The 25,940-nt window shown below is 41.3% G+C and overlaps 1 protein-coding gene across 1 annotated transcript; it reads left to right on the top strand.

Moving 5' to 3' along the window:
* Positions 1-17,044: 17,044 nt before the first annotated feature.
* LOC109202675 (uncharacterized) lies at positions 17,045-24,717 on the top strand. The gene is made up of 12 exons (XM_019360589.2): positions 17,045-17,219; positions 20,090-20,371; positions 20,456-20,689; positions 20,796-20,900; positions 21,609-21,812; positions 21,915-22,238; positions 22,557-22,902; positions 22,988-23,045; positions 23,263-23,396; positions 23,502-23,559; positions 24,073-24,130; positions 24,212-24,717. The coding sequence occupies exons 1-11, from the start codon at positions 17,165-17,167 to the stop codon at positions 24,106-24,108; spliced, it is 1,836 nt and encodes a 611-aa protein (XP_019216134.1). The 5' UTR covers positions 17,045-17,164; the 3' UTR covers positions 24,109-24,130; positions 24,212-24,717.
* Positions 24,718-25,940: the final 1,223 nt, after the last annotated feature.

Genomic DNA, 25,940 nt, shown 5'->3' with positions numbered 1-25,940 from the left:
ATAACCTTTATGAGTATTAATAAATATTTAAAAAAGCTAAAGCGCTGTAGTAGTTTAATTCTTTCAGCTACAACTAGTGTGAAGATTTATCTGAATAATCATTTCTCTCTTATTTCTTCAGCTTTTTCTGTAAGATTCGTGAATGTTTGATGTTTGAATAAACCATTTTCCCGTCTATTATTATCTCTTAAAGAAACTATTTGTTATCAGAATGTTCAAAACAATTACACAGTTAGGTGACAGTGTTGATACAGCCCATGACTTAGGATGTAATTATTATGTAAAAATACTTACAGGTAGGTGCGATGGTATAAATGAGTAATAATCCAAGATCTCTTAGGAGAGAAGAAACGTGTCCTGAAATACTGAGTAATTCTGAAAAAAAGTTTAGAGAACAGGATTACACATAAATTTTATATTTAAGTTGATAACTTTAGGTCATTTTTAGGAGAAATGTTTTTCACGACTTTCATTGGAAATACACATTTATTTTTACTGAAAAATTCCAAGGTTATATAAGCAATGATGTTAATTCTAAACATTTGGAATTTTTGACATATGAACATCCACCATTATAACCGCACACAAATGGCAGAAAACAAGTGCAAATACGTGTAAAACCAGGTCTGTTTTAAGGTGAGTTTCCTGCAACCAATGATTCCATCTATCCATTCTCTTCTGCTTATCTTTGTCAGGGTTGTGGGGGTGCTGGAGCCTATCCCAGCCGCCACAGGTTAAGAGGATTGGTACACCCTGTGACAGGATCTGTCCAGTCTGTCACAGGGCTAACGCATAGAGACAGACAACCATTCACACTCAAGTGCACAATTTAGAATTACCAACCCCACTAACTGCATGTCTTTGGAAAGTGGGAGGAACAAGAACCCATGCAAACATGGAAAGAACATGTCAACTCCACAGAACGGCTCCGGCCAGGTGGTGGAATTGAACTCCGGACTTTCTTGCTGTGAGGCAACAGTGCTAACCACTGTGAAAACCTGCCATATAACATTTCATGTTATCTTCTGCTGTGCAAACTTGATAACTTCTTACTTCTTACTGTGTTCTGCTGCCGGAGGTGAGCATCACTGTGTTCTCTTTTAGATCAATCATGTTCAAACTCTGATTTGAAATCTGTTATTCAGTCGTATCCTTTCATGTTTGACACTCAGGAAAAAAAAGGGCTTCCAGTCATTCTCCAAAGAGTGAAATATCAGACAACAAACAGCAGGTACATGGCAGGTTTATCTCACTAAAATTTTACCCTCTCGTACGCAATGAAATGTAAACTTATGTTATTTGGTTTCCTCAGGTCAGCCTTAATCCCATATATGGAAACAACCCAGCTCAGCACAGCAGGATGCTTGACACCATGAACCACGAAGCTCATCTCTATGCCAATGAAGTTGATCTCTATTCCAATGGCGCTAGTCTCTACTGTAACCTCTAATATTGAGTCATTACCTACAAGAAAAGCACCACAGTTGATGAGTCCAGAGTGTTAAACAATCACAGTCTATAGTGGAAATATAAGGTAAAATACAGTAGAAATTAGTAAAAAAGTAAAAATGCATAGGGTTTTCAATTTAAAGATAGCCTACGATATTACGTGTTGCAAAAAACCTGGAAAGTGCATCACAACATAAAAATGCTATTGTTAACTTTGTCAGAGACGCCAGCTGTACTACTTTGTGAGCTTTGTGTTGCTTTGTGAATTTATAACATTATCTGGAAAATGACTGTTGTGGTGGGATTTCTCTTTAGCGTATTGTCCTTTAATGTATTGTCTTGATGAAATGCCTTCATGTTACTTAGTTTAGTATGGGTTGTGGGATTTCTCTTTAATGTATTGTCTTAATGAAATGCTTTCATGTTACTTAGTTTAGTATCTCTGGTTCACACCTCATCCACACTGGGAAACAGACGGTGAGAAACTGGTGAATGTATTCCAGGAGACGGAAGCTCACACAGGAAGACTTGACCCCACAGTGGGGGAGATTCACACAGGTGATAGAGAGTTTTCTGTTTAGAGCCAAGGTGTGAACTGCAACTGTAAAAGCCTTTTGTTCTGTGACTGTGTATAAAAGGGAACTGAACTGTTCATTGTCAGAGACTACTTTCAGTGCCCCCTGACTGACGTCTCTCCTCATGCATGGGAAATAAAGTGTTGGGTTTTAACCGCTCATCGTGTCTGCAGGCTTTGTTAACAAATTTCCACAACAGAATGGTACTGTGAGCAGGGTGATCCGGTGTTCTCGCTGAAGGACGGCTCTGGGACGGCTGATCACCCCGAGGTAGCAAAACGCTTCGGTCCTGCCAGCTGTTTAAAGCAAAGAGAAAGGCAGAGTCGCGGAGCCTGTGTTTCAGCGACCACCGAGATCACCTTGATGAATCGAGGGGAAACTCCTGCAGAACGGTGAGCTGTATCCACCATTTATACAAGTCACGAGAGTTTTTTGTCTGGCTGAGTGGTGAAGTGTCTGCCGATTTCCGGAGTTCGAGTCTCCGGAGGGAAAATCCGGGGGTTCGAGTCCCCAGGCTTGTGTTCGGTTCCGGTGTTGCGCAAAAGAAAAGCAGTCGTCTGCCAGAGTAATTGCAGAAACACCGGTCCATCACAGGGAACGGTGGTTCGAGTCCACCGTTGATAATCACGTCTGCAAAATACAGTGTGTGGAGTGACGGTATTTTAGCACTTTTCTGCCGAGAAGGGAAGAAGGCCATTGCAGGGGACGCTCTGAATGTAAACATGGGATCTAGATCCAGCAGATGTTTCACCTAGCGGCCAGGGACAAAACTCAATGTTTGACTGTATGGTTAAGAAATGGGGAATTGGGTGTATGAAATATGTTGTTAAGTGGGAAAAAGTAAACGGTTTTCCTGAAAAGGGATCGCTGAGTGTTAACCAGTTAAAGAAAATAGAGGAACAGTTGCGGGAGGAAGAAGCAAAACTATTGAAGAAAGGGAAAGTTAGGACTGTAGATCTGCGTAGGGTAACCGATGAGAAGGAATGTTTGAAAATGTGGATGAGGGAAGCCGAAAGGAGAGAAAATAAAGCAGCTCTGAAAGAATTACCTAGAGAAGTGCGTGGAAGGGAGGCTGACGCAGAATCTGCCTCAGCGCCTCTTCCACCTCCGTATAACATGGAGAACAACACATCATTTCCCTGTTCACGCACTGTTTGTGCTTCCCCAGTACAGGCTGTTTTGCAGGGCCTGAAAGCTGATACGGACCTGGACTCCTTCCCCCCCATCCCGCTCTGCACCACACGACTCACCGCCAGAAGACGCCAGCGCCAGTTCAGCGACTGTGGGGCGGCAGCCCCGCCAGGAGGAAGCGGGAAAAATGACACTCAGACCCAGCAGAGGGCCGAGAGAGGCCCTCCAAACGCTCAGTCACACACGGAGCGCGTCGAGAGCTGGAGAGATGACAGAGAAAACACAAGGACGGAGGAACGAGAGAGGAAAGTGGAGAAGTAAGGCCAGCCGCCATGGATATTACGTCCTGCCTTTTGCCACGGATCAGCCTGAATATTGTCCCACTGATGATGAGCGGGACGATACAGAGAGTGCAGACAGCGGCGAGGAGGCCAAAAACCTCCAGACCGTGCGGAGAATGCAGAGGCGGCGACAGGCGAGAGGAGAGAACCTGCAGCTCCCGATGGTGGAAGTGGCAGGGCCCGAGGGACCCATTTTAGTTCACAGACCGTGGACACAATCAGACATTGCTGACGCCACAAGCCATCTACCTGACCCTCTCCTGTCGGGGGCAAGGCTCAGTGAGCAACTCCTAATTTTCTGCCAAGAATATCGTCCCACGGGTCAAGAAATTAGACGCGCAGTGGCAAGCAAGCTGAAACCATGCGACCTGAGGAGAATATCATCCCACTTGCCTGATCCTACGCTGAGGATACGACACCTGACCTATGAGCATGGAGAAAATCGTGAATATTGTACTGCAGTAACCCACCTAATGGATAAGCTAAAGGAGGTTTTCCCGGACAAGGTGGACATGGCAAAGATTCAGGCTTGCAAGCAAAGAAAGGATGAATCTGTGGACGATTTCATACATCGCATGACAACTGTGTTTGAAGTTAATGGTGGAATACCCAAAGATGACATGACGGGCACCTCCGCCTCCACATATGAGCACCATCTGTGCGGCCATATTTTCCGGGGACTGAGACCAGATGTGGCAGCCGAGGTGAGGCATTCATATGTGGGGGGAGAAGATGAACCTCGGCTAACGGAACTGCGACGCCATGCCCGCCATGCTCAGAATCACCTGGACGAAAGAAAAAGCAAGAAAGAGGAAAAACAGAGCGCCGACCTCCACAACGCGGCCTTAACGCTGTACAAGACCGCAGCAAACCCGCGGAGTGGCTTTCACAGTAAAGGCAGCTGGCGCGTCCGAGGCCGGGGAGGAAGACGGGATCGAGGACGCGATCAACAGCGACAACAGTGGGGAGTAGACCCAGACGCCTGCTTTGTCTGTGGCGAGCATGGACACTGGCAGCGGGATTGCCCTAACCAAGGTCGCCCCCGACCCGACCAGCATCATGGCCAAAGTGAACAAACGCAGAGCCAGCGGTGGGTGCATGCGGACTGAGATCTGGGGGAAAGGACGCCAGAGTACGCTTCAGGCTGTGGTTTGCCCACCTCATCAGAACAGGGAAGTGAAAATCACACACACATACACACACCCATTGATGTAGAAAGTGTTTTGCACACAGACACACACGTTTCTTTGTCACCAGCTGGTACATATGTACATTTAAATAGTGCGCCTTATAAATCACTGCCCTTGTATAAAATGTTAGTTTGTAACCAGGAAGTAGAATTTCTTGTAGATTCCGGGGCCACCCGCTCTGTACTACGCTCAGATTCTCTCTCACCCCAGCCCGTGCTGGGCGGGAGGTTCACTCATTCTGTATCAGCATCAGGAACCATACAGAGAGAAACTTTCACCATACCCCTGTGTTGTGTAGACGGACAGGGTAGAAAATTCACACACGAGTTTCTGTGTTCAGACCTGTGCCCGGTCAATTTGCTTGCCAGAGATTTGATGTGCAAACTGAAAATAAGTTTAATCTCCTGCTATAATGGCATCACAATCACGCAATCTGACTATGATTATATGATGGTGAAATATAACCCCGTGACTCCAGCTTTCGCTTACGGGTGGACGCTGGAGGAGGGGCCGCTTGTTACAGAATTCATACAAGCGACTCGCAACTGCATGCCTCCAGATGTCTGTTTTATGGCTCCTGGAGAGTTGAGTTGCACGTCTCACTTTTCTCTGCATGGCCCTGATGACAGTTATGAGGAAGGATGGTGCAGAACCGAAAATGATTTACTAACTGTGACATGTATGTTTTGGAGCTCCACATTTGCTGCGCTTGCGATTTCTCTCACTGATGAGCAAAGAAACATGTTTACTATGGATGCATCGGTCCCACATGTTCCCCTGGCAAAAGCTCACAGCTGCCAGTGGGAAGACATGGGAGAATTCATGCACCGGTGCTACCGCGCTTGCGATTGGGAGCCTACAGAGGATCCCACAGTTTTGTTTTCTCGAGAAATGAAAGCCTACAGAAAAACCACGACATATACAGTCCATTGTGTCCGCTCAGTTGAGCTAGTGAACATAGCTGTCTCACACTGTCTGCTTCAAACAACACCTCCTCTAAACTCCTCACACCCCCTGCTGACAGAGGTGCCTGACGGCCTGTGGGCCTCATCTAAGTATGATGTAGGCCTAATTAAAGATTGTGAGCCTGTGGTAATCACTCCAAAGTCCTCTTCTACACCATGCCAAAAACAATATCCCCTGAAACAGGAAGCCATAGAGGGGATTACTCCTGTGTTTGAATCCCTGTTAAAGGCCGGAGTAATTATCCCATGCCCCACCTCTCCGGTTCGCACTCCACTATTCCCTGTGAAGAAAATCAGAGGACCAAATGAGCCGGTTAAGTGGCGGTTTGTGCAGGACTTACAAGCTGTGAACAAGGCTGTGATCCCCAGAGCCCCTGTGGTTCCGAACCCCCACACCATTTTGTCCCAAATACCATCTGGTGCTATGTGGTTTACTGTTGCTGACCTGACTAATGCATTCTTCTCTGTTCCAGTTCACCCAGATAGCCAGTTCTGGTTTGCTTTTGAGTTCCAGGGAAAGGCTTACACATTCACTCGGTTGTGTCAAGGCTACTGTGAATCCCCCACAATCTACAATGCCGCCTTAAGAGACTCTCTGTCAGACTTGCTCCTCTCCCAAGGCACAGTGTTACTTCAATATGTCGATGATCTGCTACTGTGTGCACCCACACAAGAGCAGTGTCTGACAGATTCTCTCACTTTACTGACACATTTGCATCACAAGGGCCACAAGGCTAGTAAGTCAAAACTACAGTTTTGTAAAGAGCAAGTCACATTCTTAGGGCATGTGATTTCTTACAACTCTCACCAGATTTCCTCCAAGAGGGTGGAAGCTGTGATGACCATTCCAAAACCTCTCACAAAAAAACAGATGATGTCATTCCTAGGAACCACATCATACTGCCGCAATTTCATTCCACACTACTCCTCTGTGGAAGCTCCACTTACTGCACTCATACATGGTACAAGCCTGTCAGCTAATGATCGCATTTCTTGGACACCAGAGGCTGAAGCGGCCTTCATTTCCTTGAAAAAGCTGCTGCAAACAGCGCCCGTTTTAGCGCTTCCAGACCCATCCAAACCATATACACAAATGGTGGATGAAAAGAATGGTTTCATGTCTTCTGTTCTTTTACAGCAGCATGGTGATTCACTTCACCCGGTGGGTTATTACTCTTCCAAGCTTGACCCAGTAGCTGCAGGACTGCCTGGATGCCTACGAGCAGTAGCTGCGTGTGAGAAGGCCGTGCTCGCCTCACGTGACATTGTAGGGTACTCTCCTCTGACAGTGCAGGTACCCCATGCAGTTTCTCTCATTTTGCTGGAGCAGAAAACTTCACACCTTTCTGCAGCTCGCTGGCTCAGGTACTCTTCCATACTGCTTGACATGCCCAACATCACAGTGAAACGATGCACAACACTTAACCCAGCCACTCTTCTTCCCATGCCAGAGGATGGCGAGCCACACAGCTGCACTGCTGTATTGGGTGAAACTTGTACACCTCGGCTTGACTTGTTAGATGTTCCCATCGAGAACTCTGACTTAGTGTTATATGTAGATGGCTCCTCTTCCCGTGATTCACGTGGAACTAACCAGGTGGGTTTTGCTGTGTGTTCTGATCATGCCACTCTCGTTTCAGGCTCATTGCCCAGACACTTCTCAGCACAGACTGCGGAACTTGTGGCGCTCACAGAAGCCTGTAAACTTGCGGAGAGTAAGTCGGCCACCATCTACACTGACTCTCGCTACGCGTTCGGTGTGGTGCATGATTTTGGCGCCTTGTGGAGGCACAGAAAGTTCCTGAAATCTGATGGGAAGCCCATCCTCAATGCTAACCAGGTAGCAGCGCTGCTGGATGCCATCCTCTTGCCTGCTCGCATTGCTGTAGTGAAGTGTGCAGCACACACAGGTAAAACTGATTCTGTCTCCCAAGGAAATGCAGCAGCCAAAGCAGCAGCCAAAGCAGCAGCCGAAGGAGGCCTACCCTTCCAACTTGTCTTGGCACCGCTGTCCACACCTAACCTCGCTGATCTTCCTGCTGTACAGTCATTTGCCTCCCAGCCAGAGCAAACTCTCTGGCGCAAACATGGCTGCACACTGGTCGAATCTGTTTGGCGCTCTCCTGACGGCCGCCCATGTCTGCCTAAACACTTCTTCCCCTGGTTTCTAAAATGGGCACATGGGTTAGACCATGTGTCCAAAGGGGGGATGCTACAAGCAGTAACATCGCTGTGGTTCACCAAAGGGTTTTCCACAGCAGCTGAGAGGCATTGCAAAAAGTGTCTCATTTGTGCGACCAACAATGTGGGACGCCCAGTACAGGTAAACACTGCAGCACATCCCCCACCAGACATGCCTTTTGACCATCTAATGATGGATTTCATTGAATTGACACCAGCCGAGGGGAAGAAGTATTGTCTAGTAGTAGTGGACATGTTCTCTAAGTGGGTAGAAGCATTCCCCACTAAAAGTGCAGACAGCAGTGCAGTAGCAACAGCCCTCCTGTCAGAAATCATTCCTAGGTGGGGTATCCCGGGGAAAATCACAAGTGATAATGGTACTCACTTTGTTAACCAGGCATTGAAGGAGATCAGCAAGCAACTAGGTTTCAAATTGCAAACACACTGTGCATATCATCCACAATCTGGAGGTGCTGTGGAGAGAATGAACGGCTCCTTAAAGTCCAAGCTGGTAAAGTGCTGTGAAGAAACTGGCCTCACGTGGCCAAAAGCACTTCCCCTCGTGCTGATGTATGTGCGCACACAAACCAGACCTCCAGCACACCTCAGCCCTTATGAGGTGTTGTATGGACGACCTGCCAGAGTGGGGGCAGAACCCCCCAAATGGACTGGCATGTCCACAGAGTTGTGCAACAGCGAAATGATTGTGTACTGTCAAAATCTCTCCAGGACTCTCTCGCAGGTACACCGAGCAGTGAAAGCAGCCCTGCCCAGGCCAGCAGAAGGACCCCTGCACCCGTTCAAACCAGGGAACTGGGTGCTAGTGAAGGATTTCAGGAGGAGACACTGGAAGGCAAAGCGGTGGCTGGGCTCATTCCAAGTCCTACTGACCACACAAACAGCGGTAAAAGTTGGAGAACGAGTTACTTGGATCCACGCCAGCCACTGCAAGCTGTTTAGAGGAGAACCACCCAGAACGGAGGAGCAACTAGAAAAGACAAACGGGGCAGAATAATCCCCACACTTCATTCAGGTAGTAGGCAGTCTACCCTCTACCTGCAACAATGCGACAAGCCAGAAAGCACCCCATCACTGGGGTAGCTCTGATGCTCTTCAGTGGGCTGATGGTTGCCCTCTGGTGGAGCCTCAGGAGAGATCAGCGGCTGGGCACCATACCAACATCCAAGGAGGTTCGTGCAACAGAAGGAGCAACCCACAAGATGAGAGGAAATGCTTGATTGAGCATGATGGACACATTCGACTACACTATGTGTATTCAAACCCCCAGACTGTCATTTTTGATCTGTGCAATGTAAAGGTCACAAGGAGAAGTGAGTTCCCGAAAATTGCAACTTCCCCTGTTGCAAGCTGGAGATTACAATGATGATAGCAAGAGCGAGGATGATTGTGATGAGTGAAATTATTTTCCTGACACTGTAAGAATGATGCATATTGTGAAACCTTTTTGAGTGTGCAATATTGCTGATGTAATTAACAGAATGTTAGGAAGAGAAATCCTTGGTATTAGTGATTGAGATGCAATCAAGAGGGTGGGAATTGTGGTGGGATTTCTCTTTAGCGTATTGTCCTTTAATGTATTGTCTTGATGAAATGCCTTCATGTTACTTAGTTTAGTATGGGTTGTGGGATTTCTCTTTAATGTATTGTCTTAATGAAATGCTTTCATGTTACTTAGTTTAGTATCTCTGGTTCACACCTCATCCACACTGGGAAACAGACGGTGAGAAACTGGTGAATGTATTCCAGGAGACGGAAGCTCACACAGGAAGACTTGACCCCACAGTGGGGGAGATTCACACAGGTGATAGAGAGTTTTCTGTTTAGAGCCAAGGTGTGAACTGCAACTGTAAAAGCCTTTTGTTCTGTGACTGTGTATAAAAGGGACCTGAACTGTTCATTGTCAGAGACTACTTTCAGTGCCCCCTGACTGACGTCTCTCCTCATGCATGGGAAATAAAGTGTTGGGTTTTAACCGCTCATCGTGTCTGCAGGCTTTGTTAACAAATTTCCACAACACTGTAAAACTGAACTTTAAAGTCATCGTGTCTGCAGGTTTCTTTTTTTCTGAATCATAAATGAACCACTAACTGCTAAACATAGAGAACGAAAGTTTCTAATGTTTCTAATGTTTCTAATAATGGTTATGTAAAATAGACAAAATAAACAAAGTAGCTCAAGTAGCTAAATTCTTTTGCACAACTATTGTGAAGATTTATCAGAATAATCACTTGTGGATTGTTTCTTCACCTTTTTGCTGTCAGAAGGTGGAGGGTTTATTAAATCTTTTTTTCCTTCTATTAATGACTGTACAATAAGTACAAGTAAGATCAGACCTGCTCTCAGGTGAGTTTCCTGCAAATAACGATTATTTACATTAACTATCACTTGACTGCAGAATGTAGAAAAGTCAGTAAAAACCTGCCACATAACATAACATAATTAACTAATGACATTTACAGCTCAGTTATCTTTACAGACTTGTTCAGATTATGCTTTTTTTGATCAGAAAAACAATATCTCACAGCATCTAAGGCAGCAAACAACATGAGTGGTTATAAAATATGATTTTTATTAAAGAGTAAAAGTGTTTACATCTGTGAGTGTGGTTGCAAAGTGCTAAAGTCTGGCACTTTCTAACCACACCCAGCACCCAGCACCCACATTCAACCAGAGGCAAAAAAAAGTAGCTTCACAGAAAACTAAAGTCTCCATCTCTACAGCTGTTCATGCTGCACGTTGAACTTGTGGAACAGTTTTACCACCTCCAAAGCTCTCTGCTCAACAATGACTATTTAATGCATTCAAATACAACTACAAGGAGCAGAGTTGATACTTACAGTAAATCTAATGAAATCATCATTATTATATGGGAAGTGACTGAATGTAGTTTAATATGTTTTCATGGTACAACATAGCATGCAAGAATACTAAAGATTTAAAGAAAGAGGAAGGATGTTTGGTTTTAGTGTCCAAGCTGCACAACCAGTAAATGTGAAACATTCATGTTATCTATCTCATCCCTCAGTCTGACAAAGAGTACTTCTTAGTTTGAATGGTGAGTGACTTTGTCTCTTGTGTTTTGTGCACTTACTGTCATCTTTACACTTAAAGTTTGGACTAAAAAATCATGTTATTGAGAGATGCTGGCTTTCTGTTTGTGGCTGTTTATATCTCAGGTGTCAGTGATTATTCATGAGTCCTGAAATAAGAATAGACGTAAATGCATATACTCACCAAAAGAAAAGGACAAACGTCAACATTGTATAATTTATAGAGATGAGAACTTTGAATGTTCTGCCCAACCATTTGGTAGAGTACACTTTGAGTCCCTATATGTTTCTGAAACATGCACTGAAATGAACTTAACCCTGTTTGAGCCATTTCTGCCACTTTGTTTTGATATGTTATTCTCAGAAAATCCACTGGATGTCGACCTTTCTTTAGTGGAGGTGGCTGTAGCTCAGGCAGGTCATCTACTGATCGGAAGGTTGGTGGTTTGATTCCTGGCTTTCCCTAGTCTGCATGCCAAATATTCTTGGGCACGATACTAACCCAAATTGCTCTCCGATGCATCAATCGAAGTATGAATGTATGTGTGAATGCTAGTTAGAAAGCACTTAGAAAATGTGCTTGTGAGAATGGGAGTGAATGCACAGGTTGTGTAAAGCGCTTTCAGTTCTCAGAAGAGTAGAAAATATATAAGAACCAGTCCATTTACCAAGTTGGAGACCTTTTCAGTTAGCTTCCATACAGGAAGTTAGAAAAGGAACACTCAAAATTTCCTACACCACACGACGGTGTCAAGATTCTTTATTTGTCATGTTCATAATTATACAAGTACAACACGCAGCAAAATGTGACCTGATACGCTCCTCGACTGTGCAAAAAGAGAGAGAACAGTATATACAGTGAGTGAATATATACAAAGAGGACATTATGTGCAGTAAGTGAGTTATATATAAATCATGTCTGACAGACAGGGTACACTGTGGGTGTGTACAGATGAGTCAAGTTTTGGGGCACATCTGCCACCCACTGCATCACAACACCTGTCATTCACTTAATTACAATAGACGCACACAGTAAAGGGAAAAGACACACTGCTCTGGGTCAGGGACAAGCTGCATCCAGCAACAGGTGTTCCCTCGCCTGGATGCCCCAAACAAAGCGCAGACTGGACATCCCAACATTATTGGACATACCAATAATAATAATAATAATAATAATAATAATAATCAATAATAATAATAATAATAAGTATTATTATAAAAATGATCTGGATACAAATATTGAATCTCATTTCATTTATTTTTGTCCAGATTCCATCACACAAAGATGCTACAGTGTGACTTATGCTTATAGAATGATGTGTTCTTACAAACAGGCATCAGTGGATAAGCCGTCCTCCATCACATATCCCACAGGGAAAGTTTTCACAAACAAACTGTAAAAGCATTTGTTTGTATTTGTTGGAACTTATATTTTGGTCAATCATATAAGCTGTTTCAATGTTTCATGAGTAACACAAAGTGTATTCATCTCGTATCAAAAGAGGTTCACATTCAAAGAGCTTCTTCAACAGTGTGATTTGTGATTTGCAGCACCAGCTGTAACCTGACTGACAATCAAACTGCCTACATGTGGTATCACAACAAACTAAACTATTTTGAGAATCAACTTAATCCAACTCAATACTCAAGAGAAGTTTTAAGTGTCAAAAATATATTGGTTCCATTCTTCCACTGTTTCCTGTTGATCTTAGACTAATGAAATGCATTTTAGAACTTTACTGGTTTTTGTCTTTTGCCCACAACTGAGACTGTTCGTCAAACCTAGAATCTGTGTATGTGACACTTGCAGACACTTCATGTTTCTTCACAATGGGAACTAAACAAGCCAAGACTGTAACCATAATCAGCTTTACACACACACACACACACACACACACACACACTTGGGCAAGAAGTAGATTCTGATGTTTTTTGTTGAGTTTTCTCCATTTCATGAACTGAGAGCAGATGAATTAACATCCCGAAGAGACAACTGCAATTTTAAAACATATTTACAAAGTGAAACAAGAGTAACAGGATAAAATATTACCACTACCTGTATGAACCTCAGAACAGGTGATTAAATCATCCCTCAATAGTAGAGACTGTTATATTGAATGCACAAGCAGTTTTTGAAATGATGAGTTATGATAATGGCTCCATCTCGTGGCCATGTCTCTAACTGCTAAAGAGCAGAAAGAGTGACGAGGGCTCCTGCAAATAGGAGTCCACCAAATTGTTTGGATTCATAGTGACGTTGTGAAGTCAGCATGTGCTAATTTTTCATTGGTTACCTGAAAGAATGTGTTCTATGCAAAGTGAGATTTAGTAAATAGCAAGACTGATTTAAAAGCACAATTCTTGAGTGAACAAGGCTGCATGTCACTGCTGCAAGGTGACAAGTTCAACCACTAGAGGGCAGCAGAAATAAAATTTCTGTAGGCGTTAATTTTTCAAATGTAAAATACTAACTTGCTCAGACAGCTATAGTATATAAATGCATAAAGTATTTAAAGAGGAAGAAAGTTTGGGTTTAGTTTGAAACCTGCATGATGTGTAAAACGAATGAACACAAACCAAATGCCATTTTATCATAATCTGACATGCTGGCCAGGAATTTGACATACCAGGGTATGCCCTGTCTGCTTTGTCTCTATTTGACAAATGAATTGCGCTCCAAATGAGAATGATGGACGTTTCACGATGAGAATGAAACCATAACTGTACAAAAGAAAAAAACAACTAAAGTTTTATTTAGAACATAGTGCATGTTATTAACTATTTTCTTGGAGAAAAAAAATAACTAGATTAGAAAATATTGGGGACTGGCAGATTAGTTTCTAGTTTTCAAGGCTTGCTAAGGTTCTAGGCGCACCCTAAAAGAGTCATAAGGAATCAATCAATCAATCAAACAATGTTTATTTCTTTAGCACATTTAAAAAGGACCTGTGTCCATCAAAGTGCTTCACAAAAGTGCCGCAATGCAGGTTACAATAAAAGACAACAAAAACAGTTATAGTTACAGCAACAGTTACAGTTATGTGGCACAAATGCAGGCCAGTCTGAACTAATTTGCTTCAAAGGCTAGAATAAGAAAGTGAGTTTTTAAGCGCAATTTAAAAGATTGTATGGACATCAGTCAGAGCACATATGCACAAAGTCAGGCCATATAAAAATTAATGAACTAATCTGGCTAAACATGGTCCCTGGGTCTTGGTTTAGGAGTTTTGGGATGATTCAGGTTTTTCTAGTTTTGTATTTTTGATTATCTTTGTTTCATGATTCTATATTCTGCATATATTATATTTACATTTGTCTTGTTTCTTAGTTTTATGGGTGTTGCATTCAGGGTTTTCTTGGAGAGTGTTAAGGGTTTCTGGTTTTGTGCTTTCTTGGAGCAGCATATTCTGGTGTGTTTCTTTATATTTGTATTTTCAGGTTTTAATTCTCTTGTTTATTTCTGTTCTTGGTTTTAGTCTGGTTTGTGTTATTCCTTGAATCCCCATTCCTCCCTCCCTTGTGATTCTGTATCTGGCTTAGTCCATAACTACCGCCCCATCGCTAAGTTACTTTTACTTAATGAGCAGCTCTTTAAGATAATGGAAGGCAAAAATTTATTATATAAACATCTGATTTTGGCAAAAAAACAAAAACCCAAAAAACAATGCTGCTTTGCCTGTCCTTATGAACAACATTTTAATTGAGACTAATCCATAATAAGACATACATACATAAGTATACAGGTGTCTGCTATTATCATCTTACAACTTAATGCCTCCCAAACACATACACAAAACAATCTGCTTGAAACCTGGGCATTATTTATGATCAACATCTCAGCTTTAAGAAAAATATCCAAAGTCTGTCCAGTTTTATAAGATTGGAGGCTAAGCTGTTGTACTCAGATCAAACTGTTTTCACTTTTGTGATTGATAACATTTTTTTGGTATTCCAGCCTTACTAATGAATTCATATTTTCATATGTTTCACATTTTCACCCTTCATTTTGCTGTCTGCATTCATAAAGCCTGCATGAAACAGAAACAGCAAGAATGCATGAACCAAAGCATCTGTGTAAGAGTCCATCGTCTGTTGTTATATTTCCTGCCATGCTATTCTTTGCTCTACTGTAACTGTTTCTAATGTCTATAAATAGAAATGCCTCTCTCTGTCAGTTTTTCTCTTCTTTGATTGTTATTCATGTATTTCTGCTTTTACAGTTTTAAACTTCTGGTGCTCCTTTCTGTTAGACTTTCTGTGGTTACACAGTCTTTTCTGTTTGTTTCATCTGCCAGTCCTTTTTGTGTTTTGGGTGCACTTTTTTTTTAAACAGCAGGCCTTTCACACATGGCTGGTGCTGATGCATAAGATGACATTTTTCTCATCTTTGCATGCCACACTTCTTCCATTGTGCAGCATTCACACATGTACCATGGCCTTGATTAGCTTGCAGAGACTTCTTGTGTTTTTGAAGAAATGAGTTATTGCATGAGTTGTTAGATGTTAGGTATTCAATACACTGCATAGAACATTTTTTGAATTTTCCCCATTTGATACATTGAGAAAAGCAGGAAATTTTGTTGTATCTGTAAACACATCCAACAGAGACAACATTTTTTTAAGTTGTAAAAACTTACATTACTGCATTAAAATGACAACTTGAATTGCTGGAAATCAGCTGAATTGTTTTCATGATGTCCCATGATGCACTTTTTTCTTCACTCACCTCTTCTCACTTCCTAAGAGTTGATACACCAGGCTGCATTTAATCATTAATCTCTGGTTCTCTTCTGTAGTGTGGCTTCTGTCCTGTCCCACTGCCCCCACCCCTAACTGGTCACAGCAGATAGCTCCCCCTCCCTGAGCCTGGTTCTGCTGGAGGTTTCTTCCTGTTAAAAGGGAGTTTTTCCTTCCCACTGTCGCCATGTGCTTGCTCTTACACTATAAAGCACCTTGAGGCACATTTAGTTGTGATTTGTTGATATATAAATAAAACTGAACTGAATTAGAGAAATATTAAGTTGGATTTGATAATGTGATAACTGAAGGTGCTGAGGAAATAAAACTGCTACATCTGCACTAAGATTTGCAACATGATTTAGAAAGAACCGTCCTCTCTTACTCATGCCCCATTCAACTTCATTATCTAGTAAGCCATGCACTTTCTGTAGAAGGAGCACACCAATGTCTTTTTCTGTACTGAGCTCATGTAACACTGCTCACCTTTCTCTATCCCTCTATCACATTTAAAGTTTCCATTCTCCTATACTCTCCTTATCTTTAAAACACAATATATGAATATGTCTCCATCAGGGATTGTCTGTGATTTCTAAAGACTGTCTTTCAATGGGTTCATGGAAAAAGTAATTGGTCTTCTGTAAGGAATATGCCCGCTGATCATCATTCTTTGAGAACTGAGAACTGTAACAACGAAACACCCTCGAACATTTCTTCTTCTTTTCCAACATTTACAACATTCAAATAACCTGAAATCTTGCTTTGATTTACAGCTTCAGTTTTCATTCAATAAAGTTTGTCACCATATATTAAAAAATAGTATTCCTCTGTAGTTGAGTGACTTTTGTATGACTTCAGCATCACAACTGGTGTATCTGTTTTTAAACTCTGCATAAAACACATGATAAAAATCAGTTGAAAAGAAAAAACATGGCTGACTTCTGACTTTAGAAATATTTGGCAGTAAACGCACTAATTCAAAATGTTGTACTAAAAGCAAAACAAAAACCTGTTGTTTCATGAAGTTTTCATGTGTGTGAGCTTGAGATGCTTTTGAATTGAACATTAAAAGTTCAAAGTCTCTGTGTCTGTGGGTTTTTTTCTCAGTTTTATCTGCACCACAAAATGACAACCAAACCACATGTACCTTTTTTCACTCTGACAACATGGAAACATTAAAAAACAAACAAACAAAAAAAACACCATAGATTTAAGTCATGCATATAACTATATATATATGTATACTAATAAATACCTAGCGAGATAGATATGTAGAGATATAGAAATATGTGAAACAGCTACTTTGACACTTGAGGTTTCATCTTTCCACAACAGGAAGTGATCTGAAGGTGTTGCATGAAAACACATTTGGCCTAATTTCTTTGTCCATTCTGTCATCAGACTTCACAGTTTTAAGAAGATGACTTCTGCTTTTAAGAAGTCATTCTTTAATAAGACAGCAGCTGGGGTTTTATAAATCTCATTAGTCAACTTTCTGATTAGACAGCGCAGTCTGCAACAGCCATGTTCTTCACAGAAGCTGAATGTTTGTTCTGGGTTTTTGTTCTCCATCTCTCAGGTAGGAAAGATTCTGTTTTCCCTGATCCCTTAATTCAATGTCCACTTTGTATGTATCAGTGTAAATGCTGCATTAATGCATAGGTAAAATTTTATGGTTGTAGATATTTAAAGCTGTTTTAAATTTTACTGTTGTTTACTTTAAGCCATAATAACGATTTTTTTTGACTCTATAAGGTCAGTCCTCCTGTCCTTTCACAGTCACTTATCTCTTTTTTTTAAATCACCACAGAAAAATATCCTGTTTCTGTATTTGTTTCAACTGGTTTGTCAGATTGTTCACCTTTCCATTGTATCAAATACTGCAGTTTTATGAAAGCTGTTAGTTTCTAAAGATTGATGTACTAAAAGTTCCTTTGCATCAGTGCTATGAAGTACTGAGTTCAGGCCATAGTGAGATGAGTCTCTCATTTCAAGCTTGTCTCAAATCCATATCAGTAAACGATCACTCTGTGTTACAATTAAAAATATGTGATCAACACATTTTAAAATGCGCTGGAGAACTACTGTAACCCAAACTCTAGTCTTCTACCAGTCACAAGCATGTAGAAGCTTAAAACGGTGAGAAAAAGAGAAAGTAAAAAGCAAGAACTGTTACTTTCCATATCGTAATGTCATATTAATGTGTTAAAGTTGACAGCCCTAACACATACTGTGGCTTGCAAAAGTATTCGGCCCCCTTGAACTTTTCCACATTTTGTCACATTACAGCCACAAACATGAATCAATTTTATTGGAATTCCACGTGAAAGACTAATACAAAGTGGTGAGAAGTGGAATGGAAATCATACATGATTCCAAACATTTTTTACAAATAAATAACTGAAAAGTGGGGTGTGCATAATTATTCAGCCCCCTTTGGTCTGAGTGCAGTCAGTTGCCCATAGACATTGCCAGATGAGTGCTAATGACTAAATAGAGTGCACCTGTGTGTAATCTAATGTCAGTACAAATACAGCTGCTCTGTGACGGCCTCAGAGGTTGTCTAAGAGAATATTGGGAGCAACAACACCATGAAGTCCAAAGAACACACCAGACAGGTCAGGGATAAAGTTATTGAGAAATTTAAAGCAGGCTTAGGCTACAAAAAGATTTCCCAAGCCTTGAACATCCCACGGAGCACTGTTCAAGCCATCATCCAGAATTGGAAGGAGTATGGCACAACTGTAAACCTACCAAGACAAGGCTGTCCACCTAAACTCACAGGGCGAACAAGGAGAGCGCTGATCAGAAATGCAGCCAAGAGGCCCATGGTGACTTTGGACGAGCTGCAGAGATCTACAGCTCAGGTGGGGGAATCTGTCCATAGGACAACTATTAGTCGTGCACTGCACAAAGTTGGCCTTTATGGAAGAGTGGCAAGAAGAAAGCCATTGTTAACAGAAAACCATAAGAAGTCCCGTTTGCAGTTTGCCACAAGCCATGTGGGGGACACAGCAAACATGTGGAAGAAGGTGCTCTGGTCAGATGAGACCAAAATGCAAAACGCTTTGTGTGGCGGAAAACTAACACTGCACATCACTCTGAACACACCATCCCCACTGTCGAATATGGTGGTGGCAGCATCATGCTCTGGGGGTGCTTCTCCTCAGCAGGGACAGGGAAGCTGGTCAGAGTTGATGGGAAGATGGATGGAGCCAAATACAGGGCAATCTTGGAAGAAAACCTCTTGGAGTCTGCAAAAGACTTGAGACTGGGGCGGGGGTTCACCTTCCAGCAGGACAACGACCCTAAACATAAAGCCAGGGCAACAATGCAATGGTTTAAAACAAAACCTATCCATGTGTTAGAATGGCCCAGTCAAAGTCCAGATCTAAATCCAATCGAGAATCTGTGGTAAGATCTGAAAACTGCTGTTCACAAATGCTGTCCATCTAATCTGAGCTGGAGCTGTTTTGCAAAGAAGAATGGGCAAGGATTTCAGTCTGTAGATGTGCAAAGCTGGCAGAGACAGACCCTAAAAGACTGGCAGCTGTAATTGCAGCAAAAGGTGGTTCTACAAAGTATTGACTCAGGGGGCTGAATAATTACGCACACCCCACTTTGCAGTTATTTATTTATAAAAAATGTTTGAAATCATGTATGATTTTCGTTCCACTTCTCACGTGTACACCACTTTGTATTGGTCTTTCACGTGGAATTCCAATAAAATTGATTCATGTTTGTGGCTGTAATGTGACAAAATGTGGAAAAGTTCAAGGGGGCCGAATACTTTTGCAAGCCACTGTATGCCCCGTGTGTGGAGCTGCACAGCGACAACATGTTAGCGCAGTTGACCCATTAACGCGTTATATGTAGAGAGACATTTCAGAGATTTAGAGTAATTCTGCGTGTCCAAACTTTTAACTGGTATATATGGTGTTTCATGCACTCTGTATACACATTTGCCTTTATCTGTCTGTCCATTCTCTAATTAGCATCTCTCTTTTAAGCAGGACACTTCTGAATTTCACCTCCTTTATTTTACCCGAACAGCATCTGGAGTATTTAGAAGATCAAACAATCAAACATTCTGACTAAAAGCTGAAATTTAAAGCAGTTGTGTTCTGAAGCCAGATGTTTGTTTTGGATCTTGGATCTTTGTTCTCCATCTCTCAGGGAGGATATATTTTGTTCAATTTAAGACTGCAAAACATTTCAGGTGTAGCCAAATTGTGCAAAGTCACATAAAGATTAGATAAAACAGGATAAGATCTGTTAGTTGAAGGGACTTTCACTAATTCTATCTTGATGAGCTACACGTCATTAAAGTACAAGTTAATCATTTGCATTATCATTGTGCAACTGCCCTGACTTGTTGGTATAGAGATCAATGTTACAGAAATTGTGTAAATCTGCACAGATGCTTGTTAATCAAATGTTCTGCTAAAGGTGTTCAGGGAAAACCAAACAGCATCTGTGCCTTGAAAGGTTCATCAGTAAATCTGTCCTGCTCACATCAACATCCAACTTCAAGCATGAACTGGTACAGTGTATACAGGGGGGGCTTGAAGATTGAGACCTCTGCAGATGGAAAGTACAGCATGTCAGCAGAGAGTAACTTGACTCTGACAGTCAACAATCTAGCAGAGAATGATGCAAACATTTACTGCTGCAGAGAACCTGCTGACAAATCAGACTGCGGCCAAAGGGGAATTTCTCTCAGTGTTGCAGGTACAGTGGTTTTATCAAATGCATGAAGAACTCATTTATGAATAATCAGTGTATTGATATTATTTCTATTAACGATCCTCTCAGAGCTGCAGGTAAAGGTGATTCCTGCCACAGAGGGACAGACAGTAACACTGATGTGCAGCAGCAGCTGTCCTCTGACTGAAAAGCGTGCAGCCTACATCTGGTACAAGAACAGAGAGTTTCTCTATGAGGACTGGTCTCCCTGGTACCAAGAGCTGCTCAGCAGTGAGGAAGCAGTCACATACTCCTGTGCTGTCAAAGGCTATGAGGATCTCAGAGCCCCTGAAGTCTCTGTGGGTGAGTCATGATGTTCAGTGTGTAACAAAATAAACTACTATAAATAAACTAAGTCAAATAATTCTCAGTAAACATACTCAATACTCTAATATTTTTTTTCATCCAGATTCCATCACATCAACATGCTTCAATGTGACTTACACTAAAAGCGAAATGTGTCCTTATCATCCGGCATCAGAACATGAGCCTTGTTCCATCACATTTCCCAGAGGTGAACACACAAACACATCTTCTTACTGATCTCTGAAATACACTGTTTCTACATTCACTTTTTTAACCCCTCAGCTGTAAAAAGGCTGAAAGGTTAAAAGATGTTATTGGCAGTTGGCATGGACACCGAGATTTGTAACTGCGAGAATGAGGCAACGTAGGATTTCCAAATTGCTACAAAAGGCACCTGTACTAAAAATCTTTGATGATTTTGAATCTCAGTGACACTGACCTCAAGGTCAAGGTCAAAGTTCTAGTTTTCTGAACATTTTGTGATTGCAATACTTCAGGAATGAATTCAACTAGGACTTTCACATTAACACCATAGGTACATCTACTAAGAAACTGAGGAGTAGCACTGGCAGCCATCAGTATTTTTAAAAAATGAAACAATTTTTTGAACAAACGTGAATTACATTATGCTTTGGGTGAAAAAAGTAGAATGCCAAGATTATTATGGAAGTGTGGGGATGCAGTCAATGAAAATGTGTTAAAGTGAAAACTTCCCTGATGAGGAAAAGACAGAATGAGTACACAGATCACTCTCGTATAAGGAAAAGAGAAGTGAGTTCAAGTGCCGTTGTTCTTTGGACTCACCTCTACAAATCTGCTCCCATACACAAAACCATGTAACTGACATACATACACATATAAAATATGCATATTAATAACATAGTGACTGACGAAACTGTATTTATCATCTCCTCAGTGGTACATGTTGTAAGGACACCTGGGAACACACTGACCTGTAGCACCTCATGTCCTCTGATCGACCCTCAAACTGTCTATGTGTGGTATGAAAATGGAAAACTTTATAGGGAAAATATAAGGAGCATTTCAACTCCAAGTTCTTTGGAAAACAACCTTTACTGTGTAATTAAAGGTCACGAGCATCTTCAATCTGATGAAGTCTGTGAGTATCAAAGAAAACTGTTAATTCTGTTAATTAATAAAAAGCTGTTATCTCAACATGCAGACACCACAGTCAACTTTGAATCTTCCATCTATATTTCAGGTGTTCAGGATAAAAACTGCTGGAGAGTGAATTATGTCAGCAGGAGAATCTGTGCTCTGGAAGGATCTTCAGTCAACATTATTAGTAAATACTCACATCCTGATGACATGAAACCAGAGTTTAAATTATGGATTAAAAAATGGAGAACAGGTGATAAGGAACGGATTGAGCCTTCAGGTCGTGTGGAGTATCAGGACAACGTGAAGAACCAACACATCCTGACCATCAAAAACCTGACGAAGAATGACTCAGGAGAATATACATTCATCCTGAAACAACATGATAAAGAACTGAAACTGCCTGGAGTCTTTTTGATTGTCACAGGTAAAGTCTCCTAACAAGGATTAAGATGTTTTATTCATGTAAGAGCCTCAATGTTTTACACTAAAAAGCTTAATGTAAACCTGAGCAAACAAAACTGAATGTAAAAGTGTTATCAGCAAAATTTCACTGATCATCACATTTTAGCTGGTCTAAGAATAAGTGCTGCTTGTTAAACTGTTGACTGTCCTTTGCTTTCCACACCAATTGACCTGTATCACATTACCCATCACAATGCTATCCTATATTTTTAAAAAAGGTAACTGGGAAATTTTTACGAGATTTATAGTTTTTAATTATTTAATAATGTTCCTCTTTCAGAGCTGAGAGTGAAGATGAGTCCTTCTGCAGTGGTGACAGAGGGTCAGAGAGTCACACTGACCTGCAGTACCAGCTGTCCTCTGACTGACAACACAAACTACATTTGGTACTTGAACAGTCGACCTCTGAACATGACAGAGACACACAACAAACATCTGCTCCTAGACCCAGTCAGCAGGGAGGATGCAGGAAGCTACTCCTGTGCTGTGAAAACCAACAAAGATATCAGCTCTGCTCCAAAGACTCTCACTGTCCAAAGTATCACAGGAACATGGACACCAGCAGCTGCAGGAGTTTCTGCTGCTCTGCTCCTTTTAATACCTCTCTCTGTCTTCTGGTGTGTTAGGTGAGCAACACTTTGATCTCATTCAGATCAATATGTTCTTGTGATATGGCTTTACTTTATATATTTCTATCTGTTTACAAATCAGAAAAAAGAGGATTTCTAACCAGCCTTCAAGAACTGAAACATTAGGCAACAAACAGCAGGTACAAAACAGGAAACAAAAAATTCTTCTCCAGTAACAACAGATATAAAAAAAGCCGCTTGTACACCTTGTTTTTCTTTATATAAATCTATTCCTGCTTAACCCAAAAGCATGTATTTTTTGCCTCTGTATTGTTCTCCTTCATGTGAATCATAACCTCTATATGTAAATGCATGTAAATATACATTAATAAAATGTGATGTTATTTGTCTATGCAGATTTTTCCTAATTTCATAAATGAAAACGTTCCAGCTGAATCGGAGGAGCAGGATGGTCATCACTATGTCAGGCTGCATTTCAGTTTGAAAAACAACACTGACCTCTACTCAACCATCGAGTTATCGCCTGCTAAGTTAATACACCTTCTTTCTTTTTTTTTTTGCTGTATTCATCATATTCAAACTGTGATTTGAAGTCACTTGTTGATTTGCTAATTATTTCATTTTTTGTAAATTAGAATGACAACAACTTCCAGTCACTTTCCAAGAAGTGAAACATCAGACAATGAAGAGCAGGTACATGACAGGATTCAAGTATAAAACATAAAACTCCTCTGTGCTATTTTTCTTCATATGTAAATCATGCATTGTTATGGCCAAACTGTGCAAATCACCGTTTGGCCATAACAAACACCTTGTTGGAACATAAGAGTGTCCATAAGTGCACGTGGCACCAGGACGCTCTAGGCCGCAGGTTGATGATTGATTTTGTATTACATTTGGTACTTGAACAGTCGACCTCTGACTCCGAGAGAGAATCAGAACAAACATTTGATCCTAGACGCAGTCAGCAAGGAGAATATAATAAATTATTCCTGTGGTGTTAAAACCAACAAGGATAACACCACAGCTCAATGGCTACCAGCAGCTGCAGGAGGTTTTGCAGCTCTCCTGTTAATAATAATAATACTTCTCACTGTGTTCTGCTGCCAGAGGTGAGCATCACTGTGTTCTCTTTTAGATCAATCATGTTCAAACTCTGATTTGAAATCTGTTATTCAGTTGTATCCTTTCATGTTTGACACTCAGAAAAAAGAAGGCTTCCAGTCATTCTCCAAAGAGTGAAATATCAGACAACAAACAGCAGGTACATGGCAGGTTTATCTCACTAACATTATACCCTCTCGTACGCAATGACATGTAATCTTATGTTATTTGGTTTCCTCAGGTCAGCCTTAATCCCATATATGGAAACAACCCAGCTCAGCACAGCAGGATGCTTGACACCATGAACCACGAAGCTCATCTCTATGCCAATGAAGTTGATCTCTATTCCAATGAAGTTGATCTCTATTCCAATGGCGCTAGTCTCTACTGTAACCTCTAATATTGAGTCATTACCTACAAGAAAAGCACCACAGTTGATGAGTCCAGAGTGTTAAACAATCACAGTCTATAGTAGAAATATAAGGTAAAATACAGTAGAAATTAGTAAAAAAGTAAAAATGCATAGGGTTTTCAACTTAAAGATAGCCTACGATATTACGTGTTGCAAAAAACCTGGAAAGTGCATCACAACATAAAAATGCTATTGTTAACTTTGTCAGAGACGCCAGCTGTACTACTTTGTGTGCTTTGTGTTGCTTTGTGAATTTATAACATTATCTGGAAAGTGACTGTAAAACTGAACTTTAAAGTCATCGTGTCTGCAGGTTTCTTTTTTTCTGAATCATAAATGAAACTAACTGCTAAACACAGAGAACGAAAGTTTCTAATGTTTCTAATGTTTCTAATAATGGTTATGTAAAATAGACAAAATAAACAAAGTAGCTCAAGTAGCTAAATTCTTTTGCACAACTATTGTGAAGATTTATCAGAATAATCACTTGTGGATTGTTTCTTCACCTTTTTGCTGTCAGAAGGTGGAGGGTTTATTAAATCTTTTTTTCCTTCTATTAATGACTGTACAATAAGTACAAGTAAGATCAGACCTGCTCTCAGGTGAGTTTCCTGCAAATAACGATTATTTACATTAACTATCACTTGACTGCAGAATGTAGAAAAGTCAGTACAAACCTGCCACATAACATAACATAATTAACTAATGACATTTACAGCTCAGTTATCTTTACAGACTTGTTCAGATTATGCTTTTTTTGATCAGAAAAACAATATCTCACAGCATCTAAGGCAGCAAACAACATGAGTGGTTATAAAATATGATTTTTATTAAAGAGTAAAAGTGTTTACATCTGTGAGTGTGGTTGCAAAGTGCTAAAGTCTGGCACTTTCTAGCCACACCCAGCACCCACATTCAACCAGAGGCAAAAAAAAGTAGCTTCACAGAAAACTAAAGTTTCCATCTCTACAGCTGTTCATGCTGCACGTTGAACTTGTGGAACAGTTTTACCACCTCCACAGCTCTCTGCTCAACAATGACTATTTAATGCATTCAAATACAACTACAAGGAGCAGAGTTGATACTTACAGTAAATCTAATAAAATCATCATTATTATATGGGAAGTGACTGAATGTAGTTTAATATGTTTTCATGGTACAACATAGCATGCAAGAATACTAAAGATTTAAACATTCATGTTATCTGTCTCATCCCTCAGTCTGACAAAGAGTACTTCTTAGTTTGAATGGTGAGTGACTTTGTCTCTTGTGTTTTGTGCACTTACTGTCATCGGGGCGATCGTGGCTCAAGAGTTGGAAGTTCGCCTTGTAATCGGAAGGTTACCGGTTCGAGCCCCGGCTCGGACAGTCTCGGTCGTTGTGTCCTTGGGCAAGACACTTCACCCGTTGCCTACTGGTGGTGGTCGGAGGGCCCGGTGGCGCCAGTGTCCGGCAGCCTCGCCTCTGTCAGTGCGCCCCAGGGTGGCTGTGGCTACAACGTAGCTTGCCATCACCAGTGTATGAATGTGTGTGTGAATGGGTGAATGACTGGATATGT

Source organism: Oreochromis niloticus, linkage group LG6 (genome assembly GCF_001858045.2).
Source record: "Oreochromis niloticus isolate F11D_XX linkage group LG6, O_niloticus_UMD_NMBU, whole genome shotgun sequence".
Lineage (NCBI taxonomy): Eukaryota > Metazoa > Chordata > Actinopteri > Cichliformes > Cichlidae > Oreochromis > Oreochromis niloticus.
The sequence above is the reverse complement of the archived record's forward strand: the minus strand, read 5'-3'. Positions and strand labels throughout refer to the sequence as shown.

What these genes read in the sequence shown, in the direction of transcription:
- LOC109202675 (XM_019360589.2), top strand. Translation starts at nt 17,165, where the DNA reads ATGTTCTTCACAGAAGCTGAATGTTTGTTCTGGGTTTTTGTTCTCCAT. An exon ending in TCTTCAATCTGATGAAGTCT is followed by an intron (nt 21,813 to 21,914) that starts GTGAGTATCAAA and finishes TCTATATTTCAG; the next exon opens with GTGTTCAGGATAAAAACTGC. An exon ending in CATCAGACAATGAAGAGCAG is followed by an intron (nt 23,560 to 24,072) that starts GTACATGACAGG and finishes TTTGACACTCAG; the next exon opens with AAAAAAGAAGGCTTCCAGTC.